Raw genomic sequence first — 13,271 nt, forward strand, 5'->3', positions numbered from 1 at the left:
GCTGTGCTTCCCCCCGCTCCGGTGTTAAAGGCATCCTCTCTGGAGATACTCACCTCGGCAATTCATTTTGATGCAAGTCGAACTGTAGAGTCAGAAACTATGTTGTGGCAAAGCAACAAATGACAAAGTTGGATTATCTCCCCATCGATGACACCTTTAAAATAAATCCTCATTTTCTAAGCATTTTATATTAATTTAAAAAATGAAAACTACAAAGAACAATAAATTCCATGTCATACATCTAAACTACAGCAGACAGGATCTACTTTAAAAGGTTATTGATAATCCCTTAATGTTACTTCTCCCATGCCTTCTGTTCCAGAAATGTTTGATCAGATGCAGAAGTTCAAAAGATTATCAATTCAGAAGAAAGAACCCCCCCCAACCAGAAAACACACCCAGAAGGCTCCCCTCATTATGTTTCAGTAATTAATTAAGAGTAAAATGATTTGCCCGATGTTGCTGGCTGTTTGTTTGTTTGTTTTGGGGTTTTTTTGTAAGGACTGTTAGACCTTTATCCTATATAAGTAGACTTCAGGATGTAACCATGGGTATAACTCGTAGCTATTATTCGAAAACCAAGTGTAACCATTCTACATTGGACATCTTTAAGGAGATTTCAACAGAAGAGGCACAGCAGATGCCAAAATTACATTATCATCAAACTGTTCACTTCATGTATGCATGCTGTTCAAATAGACTGTAAACATTAAATATAACTACAAGTTTTCTTGTTCCTTGGGATTGTCTGAACTGTCTGTATGCTGTGGTAGAGCCCAAACATAAAAAAAACATTGAGGGGATAAACTAGCTTAGAGAGTTATTTTAGTAGTCTATAAGTACAATGTGCTTGGAACTTACAGCACATACGGAAACAGGCTGTGTGGTGGTATGGGTTGCTGTGATCGGTATCTACTGCGCCCTGTGAGTCTTCGAGCCATAAAAGGCGGGTAATGCTGTAAAAAAGAAGAAAAACTTCAATATTTTCTTGTCTTATTTAATAAGGAGATTAAAGGAAAAAATTAATGTTGAAATACATTTTAAATCATAAAATCATAGAATATTTAGGGTTGGAAAGGACCTTAAGATCATCTAGTTCCAACCCCCCTGACATGGGCAGGGACACCTCACCCTAGATCATGTCGCCCAAGGCTCCGTCCAACCTGGCCTTGAACACTGCCAGGGATGGAGCATCGATCACTTCTTTGGGCAACACATTCCACTGCCTCACCACCCTCACAGTAAAGAACTTCTTCCTTATATCTAATCTGGACTTCCCCTGTTTAAGTTTGAACCCATTACCCCTTGTCCTATCACTACAGCCCCTAAGGAAGAGTCCCTCCCCAGCATCCTTGAAGGCCCCCTTCAGATACTGGAAGGCTGCTATGAGGTCTCCATGCAGCCTTCTCTTCTCCAGGCTGAACAGCCCCAACTCTCTCAGCCTGTCTTCATACGGGAGGTGCTCCAGCCCCCTTATCATCCTCGTGGCCCTCCTCTGGACCAGTTCCAACAGCTCACATCCTTCTTATGTTGAGGACACCAGAACTGTACACAATACTCCAAGTGAGGTCTAAAGAGAGGAGAGTAGAGGGGCAGGATCACCTCCTGTCGTGGTTTGAGCCCAGCCGGTAACTCAGAACCACACAGCCGCTCGCTCACTCCCCCCCCTTCTTCCTCCCCCCGCTCCCGGAGGGATGGGGAGGAGAATGGGAAGAATGTAACTCCCACGGGTTGAGATAAGAGCAGTCCCACAACTAAGGTATAATACAAACCACTACTGCTACCACCAATGATAATAATGATTAGTGAAATAACAAGGGGAGAGGATACAATTGCTCACCACCCGCCGACCGATACCCAGCCCGACCCGAGCAGTGATCTGGGGCTTCCGGGTAACTCCCCCCGGTTTATATACTGGGCATGACGTGCTGTGGTATGGAATACCCCTTTGGCTAGTTTGGGTCAGGTGTTCTGTCTCTGCTTCCTCCCGGCTTCCCCTCCTCCCTGGCAAAGCATGAGACTGAGAAAGTCCTTGGTTGGAATAAACATTACTTAGCAACAACTAAAAACATCAGTGTTATCAGTGTTGTTCCCAGGCTGAAAGTTAAAAAACACAGCACTGCACCAGCTACTAGGAAGGAGAAAAATGACTGCTATAGCTGAACCCAGGACAGTATCCACCCCTTATTCCATACTATTCACGTCATGCTCAGATCCCACATCTCTCAACACACCATCACCCCTGTCCCATATATACACATATATATACACCCACATCCACACACAGAGAAAGATATCATTCCCTAGTCCATGGACCAATCCCTGTAAAATTGCTGAACTCATCCAGTCCATGATGTCAGACTCCATCTCTTGTAATAGTCTTTCAGGGCAGGAGGGATGGTACGTAGTGTTGGGTTGTTGCCTGCTGATGATACCGCCAAACTCGTCTGGTCACTGCTGAGTTCATCTGTTTTCCTCAAAATTCATTCTTTGTTGACGTGATGATCGGAGGGAAGTCAGGGTCAATTGCTGGCGACCTGAAGATATCTAGCTGGTGGGCTATAAAAGTGTTATAGAGCAGGCAACAGCATACAATTGAGTTCATTGGCTGTTTTCCCCCAAAATCAAATCCCCTTGAGGTACACATCGGACTTCCCCATCTTCCCGCATTACCCACCAAGTATATCCAGGTCCCTGAGCAAAAGCAACCCCACGAGTGGGTTTGCCTTTACCTGAAGCAGGAATAACCCAGACTGTCTTCCCCAGGAAATTCTTTATGTGCACCACAGGAACTTTATCCCCCTCTACAGGACATAAAAGTTCTGACTGGGCTGGGCCAGCCCTGTTGGCAGATCCCCTCATGTTGACCAACCAGGTGGCTTTTGGTAAATGTGTATCCCAGTGTTTGAAAGTCCCACCACCCATTGCTCTCAGTGTAGTTTTTAACAGCCCCTTGTACCGTTCGATTTTCCCAGAGGCTGGTGCATGGTAGGGGATGTGATATACCCACTCAATGCCATGCTCTTTGGCCCAAGTGTCTATGAGGTTGTTCCGGAAATGAGTCCCATTGTCTGACTCAATTCTCTCTGGGGTGCCGTGTCGCCACAAGACTTGTTTCTCAAGGCCCAGGATAGTGTTCCGGGCAGTGGCGTGGGACACAGCATATGTTTCCAGCCAGTCGGTGCTTGCTTCCACCATGGTAAGCACATAGCGCTTACCTTGGCGGGTTGGTGGGAGTGTGATATAGTCAATCTGCCAGGCCTCCCCATACTTGTACTTCAGCCATCGTCCTCCATACCAGAGAGGCTTTAACCGCTTGGCTTGCTTAATTGCAGCACATGTTTCACATTCGTGAATAACCTGGGCAATAGTGTCCATCGTTAAGTCCACCCCTCGATCATGAGCCCATCTATATGTTGCATCTCTGCCTTGATGGCCTGAGGTGTCATGGGCCCACCGGGCTAAAAATAATTCACCCTTATGTTGCCAATCCAAGCACATCTGAGCCACTTCAATCTTAGCAGCTTTATCCACTTGCTGGTTATTCTGGTGTTCCTCAGTGGCCCGACTCTTGGGTACATGAGCATCTACGTGGCGTACCTTCACCACCAGGTTCTGCACCCGAGCAGCGATATCTTGCCACAATGCAGCAGCCCAGATGGGTTTACTTCTGCGTTGCCAGTTGCTCTGCTTCCATTGCTGCAACCACCCCCACAGGGCATTTGCCACCATCCATGAGTCAGTATAGAGATAAAGTACTGGCCATTTTTCTCGTTCAGCAATGTCCAAGGCCAGCTGGATGGCTTTCACCTCTGCAAATTGACTTGATTCACCCTCTCCTTCAGCAGTTTCTGCAACTTGTCCCAGGGGACTCCACACAGCTGCCTTCCATCTCCAATGCTTTCCCACAATAGGGCAGGACCCATCAGTAAACAAGGCATATTGCTCTTCACTCTCTGACAGTTCATTATATGGTGGGGCCTCTTCAGCACGCGTCACCTCCTCTTCTTGTGACATCCCAAAATCTTTGCCCTCTGGCCAGTCCATGATGACTTCTAGAATTCCTGGACGACTGGGATTTCCTATTCGAGCTCGTTGTGTAATTAGTGCGGCCCACTTACTCCATGTAGCATCAGTTGCATGATGTGTAGAGGAGACCCTGCCTTTGAACATCCAGCCCAGCACAGGCAACCGGGGTGCCAGGAGGAGCTGTGCTTCAGTGTCAATCACTTCTGAAGCAGCCCGAACCCCTTCATAGGCTGCCAGTATCTCTTTTTCAGTGGGAGTGTAGCTGGCCTCGGATCCTTTATATCCCCGACTCCAAAAGCCAAGGGGTCGACCTCGAGTCTCCCCTGGAGCTTTCTGCCAGAGGCTCCAGGTAGGACCATTCTCCCCAGCTGCGGTATAGAGCACATTTTTCACATCTGGCCCGGCCCGGACTGGTCCAAGGGCTACTGCATGAACTATTTCTCGTTTAATTTGTTCAAAGGCTTGTTGTTGCTCAGGGCCCCATTTGAAATCATTCTTCTTCCGGGTCACGTGGTAGAGAGGGCTTACAATCAGACTGTAATTTGGGATGTGCATTCTCCAGAACCCCACAACACCTAAGAAAGCTTGTGTTTCTTTCTTGTTAGTTGGTGGAGACATTGCTGTTATCTTGTTGATCACGTCTGTGGGGATCTGGCGGCGTCCATCTTGCCATTTTATTCCCAAAAATTGAATCTCCTGTGCAGGTCCCTTGACCTTATTCCGTTTTATGGCAAAACCGGCCTTCAGCAGGATTTGGAATATCTTCCTCCCTTTCTCAAAAACTTCTTCCTCTGTATCACCCCACACGATGATGTCATCAATGTATTGCAGGTGTTCTGGAGCTTGCCCCTGTTCCAGTGCAGTCTGGATCACTCCATGGCAGATGGTAGGGCTGTGTTTCCACCCCTGGGGCAGTCGGTTCCAAGTGTACTGGACGCCCCTCCAAGTGAAAGCAAACTGTGGCCTGCATTCTGCTGCCAAAGGGATTGAGAAAAATGCATTGGCAATGTCAATTGTGGCATCCCACTTGGCTGCCTTTGACTCCAGTTCATACTGAAGTTCTAACATGTCCGGTACGGCAGCACTTAATGGTGGTGTGACTTCGTTCAGGCCACGATAGTCTACTGTTAATCTCCACTCTCCATTAGACTTTTGCACTGGCCATATGGGGCTATTAAAGGGTGAGCGGGTCCTGCTGATCACTCCTTGGCTCTCCAGTCTGCGGATCAGCTTATGGATGGGAATCAAGGAGTCTCGGTTGGTGCGATATTGCCGCCGGTGCACTGTTGTGGTCGCAATTGGCACTTGTTGTTCTTCGACCTTCAGCAACCCCACAACAGAAGGATCCTCTGAGAGACCGGGTAAGGTGGACAGCTGCTTAATTTCCTCTGTCTCCAAGGCAGCGATACCAAAAGCCCATCTATACCCTTTTGGGTCTTTGAAATACCCTCTCCTGAGATAGTCTATGCCAAGGATGCATGGAGCCCCTGGACCAGTTACAATGGGGTGCTTTTGCCACTTCCTCCCAGTCAGGCTGATTTCAGCTTCCAGCGTAGTTAACGCTTGGGATCCTCCTGTCACTCCAGAAATATAAATGGGTTTCACCCCTTGATACCTTGATGGCATCAGGGTACACTGTGCACCGGTATCTACTAGAGCCTTATACTTCTGTGGGACTGATGTGCCAGGCCATCTGATCCACACAGTCCAGTAAACCCGATTATCCCTCTCCTCCACCTGGCTGGAGGCAGGGCCCCTCTAATAGTGATCACAAAATTCTCCACTTCTGTCTTGTAGAAAGGGATTAGTATTCCTTATGACAGGAGCTGGAGTAAAATCAGCTCTTTCGCTCCATCTGGGAAACTGCTCGCCAGAGACTGGAGCAGCAGCTTTCCTGGGAGGATCATCCTTGACCATTGTTCTCCTCTTCAGTTCATGCACCCATTGCTCCAGAGCTGAAGTAGGTTTTCCATCCCACTTTCTCATGTCTTCTCCATGATCCCGCAGGTAAAACCATAGGGTGGCCCGTGGCGTGTACCTCCTATATTTTCTTTCTCGAGCAGTAGGGCGCCTTCTGTTAATAGCTGAGACATGGGTTGGTACGCGTGGAGAGCTGGATAGATCGGATAAATCGTCTCTCAATTGTTTGAACTCCTGGGACAGTTTTTCCACAGCTGAAATGATGGAAGGGGTGAGATTGTCTTCGAACTCTCGGAGTTGACGTATCAGGCAATCCACTGTTGGTGATATTCCGTCATTCCAGGTCATTGATGCCAATGTGTGGGCATATGATGATGGCGCACTCCGTGTAAGTTTCCGCCACATGGGTCGTGTACATTCGACTTCATCTGGGTCTACGGATGTGTTCCTGGAATCCGGCCTACGATAGATCATCTCTATAATGGCTGATTCCCTCAGGGACTGGATGCCTTTCTCTATCGTGGTCCAGTTGGCTGAGCGATTCGTAATATCGTCTTTGTAGGGAAACCTTTCCTTCACAGCTGCCAGGAGCCGCCTCCAAAGACTGAGGGCTCGCTTCTCTCTTGCAATCGCTTTGTCAATTCCTCCTTCCTTAGCAAGTGATCACAGCTGCCAGGAGCCGCCTCCAAAGACTGAGGGCTCGCTTCTCTCTTGCAATCGCTTTGTCAATTCCTCCTTCCTTAGCAAGTGATCCCAGCTGCTTGGCTTCCCTACCTTCTAGTTCGTGACCGTCGGCCCCATTGTCCCAGCATCGGAGCAACCAGGTGACAATGTGCTCCCCTGGAAGACGGGTGAAATCTTTTCGCATATTCCGCAGTTCGGTTGAGGTCCGGGGTCGAGAAGTGACCTCTTCTTCTTCTTCCTCTTCCTCTGACCCACGTAGTAGTAACTCTTGTTCAGGTGCTGTTCCGTGTAGTAATGGCACTGGGTCTTCATCTTCCTTCGCTTCGCGGGTTGCTCTTTGTGCCTTTCGTCTGCTTTTGCTTACAGGGGCAACAGACATTGTCACAAACTGGACATTTGGTTTAGCTGCAGTGTTTGTCACTGTGGTTGGAGTGGCTGCAGTGCCTGCCACTAGGATTGGAGTGGTTGCAATGTCTATTGCTGGGGTTGGTGCAGCTGTTGTGCTTGGGAGTTGAGTAACACCAACAGCTGCATTATCTGTTGCTGTCGGGGTTTGAGTAGCTACTGTGCTTGTCACTGGGGTTGGTGTGGCTGCGGTGCTTGGAGTAGCCACATTGTCTGTTGCTGTCGGGGTTTGAGTAGCTGTTGTGCTTGTCACTGTGTTTGGTGTAACTGCTGTATTTGAAGTTGGAGTAGTTGCGTTGTCTGTTGTGGTCAGGGTTTGAGTAGCTGTTGTGCTTGTCACTGGGGTTGATGTAGCTGCTGTACTTGGAGTAGCTGTGTTGTCTGTTGTGGTCAGGGTCTGAGTAGCTGCTGTGCTTGTAGTTGGCATAGCTGCGTTGTCTGTTGCTTTGCCATCAGATCCAGAGACACTTTTTTCCCTTTGAAGGTGCTGGATAGTGTTGAGCAGGGCTCTGTAGGCATAGGCCAAGCCCCAGCACGTTGCCATGATTTGTCCCTCTCTGGTATAACCAGGACGACAGCACACCTCGTTTAAGTGTTTTACTAGTTTTTCTGGATGTTGCACTTGTTCAGTGGTGAAGTTCCAAAGCACTGGAGGGGCCCACTGGCCTAGATACTTGCCCATACTATCCCACACACCCTGCCACTCATGACTGTCCAGCCTCAGGGAAAATCTCCTGGTGGTCCTCCTATATCGTCGTCTAACCCTAGACCAGATTCGAACCTGATACTGCTGAATTTTTGACATTAAACAAAATAGGATGTTCCTACGACGGGATGGCCGTGGGTAAAACACACTCCGTATGTTTGCCAACATGCTGATCCCCAGCACAATCAGCAGGCAGGTTTCAAGGGTACTCAAAGGCCATCTAAAACCTTCAGAACTCTCAACTGCTGTTGCAAATAGGCTGGTACGGGAACGGGGGGTGAAAGAGAATGCTTCCTTCGTAAGTTTACCCCCCGAGGAGAAAAAAAAAGATATGCAATTGCTAAAATATTTCATTATATACCTCCCAATGTATAGAGGTGATGGCCACGCTGGAAGCACAAACCAGACCAGTTTCATGATCAATGAGTCTATTGTATTACAAGTCATTACCATGAAGTACAGTGAAACAAGAACCTTAGCCCAGGCCCCCCAGCCGATAAACGCTAAAACAGCAAATAGTGGCTGTAAGTAAGGTACAACATGCTGAAATTCTGAGATCAAGCGCAACAAGTCTGAGAGCCAAATAATCACCATTGTGACGAGTAGTAACAATGAATGCTTATCACAAATATGATTAAACACACTCTGGTCAGATCTGTTGTTATCTCAACCTTTCGAGCCCCACGTTGGGCGCCAAAAAGAACTGTAGTGGTTTGAGCCCAGCCGGTAACTCAGAACCACACAGCCGCTCGCTCACTCCCCGCCCCCCCCCCCTTCTTCCTCCCCCTGCTCCCGGAGGGATGGGGAGGAGAATGGGAAGAATGTAACTCCCACGGGTTGAGATAAGAGCAGTCCCACAACTAAGGTATAACACAAAACCACTACTGCTACCACCAATGATAATAACGATTAGTGAAATAACAAGGGGAGAGGATACAATTGCTCACCACCCGCCGACCGATACCCAGCCCGACCCGAGCAGTGATCTGGGCCTTCTGGGTAACTCCCCCCGGTTTATATACTGGGCATGACGTGCTGTGGTATGGAATACCCCTTTGGCTAGTTTGGGTCAGGTGTCCTGTCTCTGCTTCCTCCCGGTTTCCCCTCCTCCCTGGCAAAGCATGAGACTGAGAAAGTCCTTGGTTGGAATAAACATTACTTAGCAACAACTAAAAACATCAGTGTTATCAGTGTTGTTCCCAGGCTGAAAGTTAAAAAACACAGCACTGCACCAGCTACTAAGCAGGAGAAAAATGACTGCTATAGCTGAACCCAGGTCAAGCCCCATCATGGAAGGCCACCAAATTGGTCAGACAGGATTTCCCCTTAGTGAAGCCATGTTGGCTGTCGCAAACCACCTCATTGTTTTTCATGTCCCTTAGCATGCTTTTCAGGAGAATCTGCTCCAAGATTTTGCCAGGCACAGAGGTGAGACTGACTGGTCTGTATTTTCCCAGGTCTTCCATTTTCCCCTTTTTGAAAATGGGGGTTGTATTTCCTTTTTTCCAGTCATCGGGTGTGGAAGGTGAAGGCGACGGGATCTGCATGATGAGCTTGAGCAACACTCTGAATACAAGCTATGAGGCCTTGATACTGAATAGGCCTTGGGAAACAGATAAGCCAGGATTGGACTATTGTGCGTGTGTTTAACCGATGGGATTTTCACAGAATCCAATGAGATTGAGCGTGGCATGCTCATGCTTGTTGGGAAAGTACGGAATGAGGGAATAAAAGGGGCTTGATTGTAATAAAGTTTGTCTCAGTATCCTCATCAACCTGAGTCCTTGCCTTCAATACGCCACAAATGGCACCCAAACGTCGGGCTTAACGACTAGCTGTCGATCTGGTGGCGTAGCTCAGCCGAACTATGGGACTAAATGCTGAAAGGAAGCGTATCCAGAGTGCTCTATTACCTATCGGAGGACGAGGGTAAGCGGCTGAGAACTATGGGGACTGCTTTAACAAAAGAACAAAGAAGTGTTTTACAAGTCTTTACTAATATTCTTAAGAAGTATGGGAAGAAAATAGATAAGGAAGAATTGAAACGTGTTCTTCTGTGGGCATCAAAAGCTGACCCATTTATTAATTCCACTAATATTTATACCCTGGAGATTTGGGACAAAATTGGCGTTAATCTGTGGGACTGTGCCCCAAAAAATGATAAGGTTGCCGCCACTTTATTGACCCCATGGTGAACTATTTTTGAAGCTTTAAAAGCTCATGTTGGCTCACAATCAAAGGAAGTAGAAGCGGTACTTTCGTCTCCCCCTCCACCCCCCTCTTTGGCGGACCCTGCCGTAAGACCAAAAACTCAGCCTCCTGCTGCTGCTCCTGCAGTTCTGCCTCCTGATGATTCCTATGACGACCCGGATGACCCTTTTGACCCAGGGATTATTGATCTGGAAAAGGAGCCTGATTTATATCCCCCAGACCCTCATGATAAAAGGGCAGCTGTAAAGGGAGAAGCGGGACGAGCAGGGGATGCGGATGTATTGCGTGCTTTCCCTGTGATGTATATGCCTGATCAAGATCCGCGATGGGAAGGTCTCTCGTATGCTTTTATCAAAGATATCAGACAAACAGTGACGGACCATGGACTTGGGGCTACGTATACAACTCATTTGATACGGACTCTCTGTGATACTCATGTATTTACCCCAAATGACTTTAAAATGTTGTTTCGTTTGATAATGTTGAACATGTAATATACTATGTGGGAATCGAAAATGAGACAGCTTGCAGATGCCCAGGCTGCTGAAAATGTAGCGTTAGGGGCACGTGACCCATTTCGAGTGGTCACTGCCGTTGTGTTACTGGGGCAAGCTGATTTTAGTAGCAATCCTGCGCAAGCTAGGATTTACCAGGCGGGCTTGCAGCAAGTTAAACAATTGGCACTTCGTGCCTTGAAAACTGTCCCTGAGGCCGGTAAACAGAGACAGCAAGTGGCCTTTAATGGACGCTCATGCTTCCTTATCAGGAATTGGTGGTCAAACTTCTCCGAAACAGAGCAAAGTGCTTGTTGTTATTTTTGGCCCAGAAGGAAGATCTGCTTTAATTAGGCCCTATGTGTTACCTGGATCTCCTACCCTATGTGGCAGAGACTGTTTAAGCCAACGGGGAATGCAATTAAGCACGTATTTTTCCTAGGGGCCGCTGTTCTGCAACAGGTCCCACCTTTAATCTGGAAATCAGATGAGCCTGTGTGGGTAGATCAGTGGCCCCTTCCAAAAGAAAAACTGCTGCAATTATTACACAAATTGATAGATGAACAATAGAAAGCTGGTCACATAGTCTCCACGACCAGCCCATGGAACACACCTGTCTCTGTGATTCAGAAGAAAAATAATTCTTGGAGGCTTGTACACGATCTAAGAAAGATAAATGAGGTTATTGAGGATATGGGAGCTTTACAACCTGGGCTCCCCTCGCCAACAATGTTACCACAGACATGGACTCTTATAGTCATCGACTTAAAAGATTTTTTTTCATGATATCTCTTGCTCCGCAAGATGCACCACGATTTGCCTTTTCTGTACCTTCTATCGATGCTGCGGAGCCATATAAAAGATACCATTGGAAGGTGTTGCCACAAGGCATGAAAAACAGTCCCACGTTATGCCAACAATTTATAGCAGCAATTTTAAGTCCGATACGAGAACGTTTTGAGAATGTTTTAATCTACCATTATATGGACATCTTAATAGCTGCAGAATCAAAACAAACAGCCCAAAAGGTGAAACGGCAAGCAATCCAAGCAGTATCAATGAAAGGGCTCAAAACTGCAGAAGAAAAAATTCAAGAAACTCCACCTTGGAAATATTTAGGATGAAAAATATCCGAACAAAACATTAAACCTCAAAGTGTCACCCTACGGACAGAAATAAAGACTTTAAATGATTTGCAAAAGCTTTTAGGAACTATAAACTGGATCCGTCCTCTTTTAGGAATATCTACTGAAGAACTCCATCCTCTCTTTAAACTATTGAAGGGAGACCCGTGTTTAACGTCTCCTCGAAGACTTACCTCCTCTGCAAGAATTGCCCTTAATAAAGTGGTTACAAGATTGACTGGTCAGGTCACTCATCGGCGAAAAATGAACCACCCTAGTAGCCTTTTCGTTTTTTATTCATCTTTTCAACCCTACGGGCTTTTAGCACAGTGGGTTCCACAAGGCATACATCCATTGATTATCCTAGAATGGATATTTTTACCACATAATTTTGGAAAAACAGTTACAACAGCAATTGAAATGATAGCTATGGTTATCCAGAAAGGAAGAGAGCGGTTATTGATTCTAGATGGTGTTGAACCTAATATAATCTATTTGCCTCTTGATACAAAACAGTTAACCTTTTTAACTCACCAGTCTTTTGTTTTTCAGTGTGCTCTAGCGGATTTTACGGGACAGATAAGTATTCACTTCCCAGGACACAAAATTATACAATCCCTACACTCTCTTCCCTTTTACCTACTGCACAATTAGCTATCACACCAATAGCTGAAGCACTCACAGAATTCACCAATGGGTCTGGCAAAACAGGTTGCGCAGTAATAGTTTGGAGAGACAGTGAAGAAAACTGGAAAAGTGATATACATATTGTTACAGGATCACCTCAGATAGTAGAACTTTCTGCTGTAGTCCGTGTTTTCAAATTATGGACTACTCCAATAAATATTATCACAGATTCTGCCTACGTGGCAGGTCTTGTTTCTAGGCTAGAACATGCCTTTTTGAAGGAAGTTTCCAACAGAATCTTATTCGCCCTTCTCTGGGAGCTCAAGTGGCTCCTGGATCGACGGACGCACCCATATTTCATACAACACATACGCTCACATACCTCCCTACCCGGACCCATGAGTGAAGGAAATACACAGGCTGACAGGCTTGCAGGTATTACAGTCTTACCTGACCGTTTTGCACAAGCTCGTTTATCCCATGAATTTTATCATCAAAATGCAAAAGCTCTGCAACGTACTTTTCAGCTGACTCAGGACCAGGCAAGACAAATCATACAATCGTGTCCTGATTGTCATCAAGTTTTGCCTGCACCGACAATCGGAACTAATCCTCGAGGTCTTTCATCACTTGAAATTTGGCAAACAGATGTTACTCATGTACCAGAATTTGGCAAATACAAATATGTCCATGTTTCTATTGACACCTTTTCATCTTGTATTTATGCATCGGTACACCCAGGCGAAAAAGCCAAAGATGTATGTTGAAATTTTATTGCAGCCTTTTCCTCTCTGGGAGTCCCAAAAACCATAAAAACCAATAATGGCCCAGGCTATATAGCGCACAAAACACAGACATTTTTTCAACGATGGGGAATTCAACATACCACAGGTATTCCACATTCTCCCACAGGTCAAGCCATTAATGAATGTACACATAGCACTCTTAAAATCATGTTGCAGAAACAAAAAAGGGGGAGTTTAGGGTTAACCCCACAAGAACGTATAGCTAAAGCCTGTTATGTTTTGAATTTTTTAAATCGCTGGATGGAGGATGGACCTCCTATACAGC

The 13,271-nt window shown here is 46.5% G+C and overlaps 1 protein-coding gene across 1 annotated transcript in view; it reads right to left on the reverse strand.

Annotated features, from left to right (window-relative positions):
- LOC115619211 (E3 ubiquitin-protein ligase RNF38-like) overlaps positions 1–13,271 on the reverse strand; it is an 80,802-nt gene that overhangs the window by 10,167 nt on the left and 57,364 nt on the right. The window contains exon 6 of the mRNA XM_030511258.1: positions 862–956. Within this exon, the coding sequence (XP_030367118.1) occupies positions 862–956 (95 nt within the window). The remainder of the gene's footprint in view (positions 1–861; positions 957–13,271) is intronic.

This window comes from Strigops habroptila, chromosome W, assembly GCF_004027225.2.
Source record: "Strigops habroptila isolate Jane chromosome W, bStrHab1.2.pri, whole genome shotgun sequence".
NCBI lineage: Eukaryota > Metazoa > Chordata > Aves > Psittaciformes > Psittacidae > Strigops > Strigops habroptila.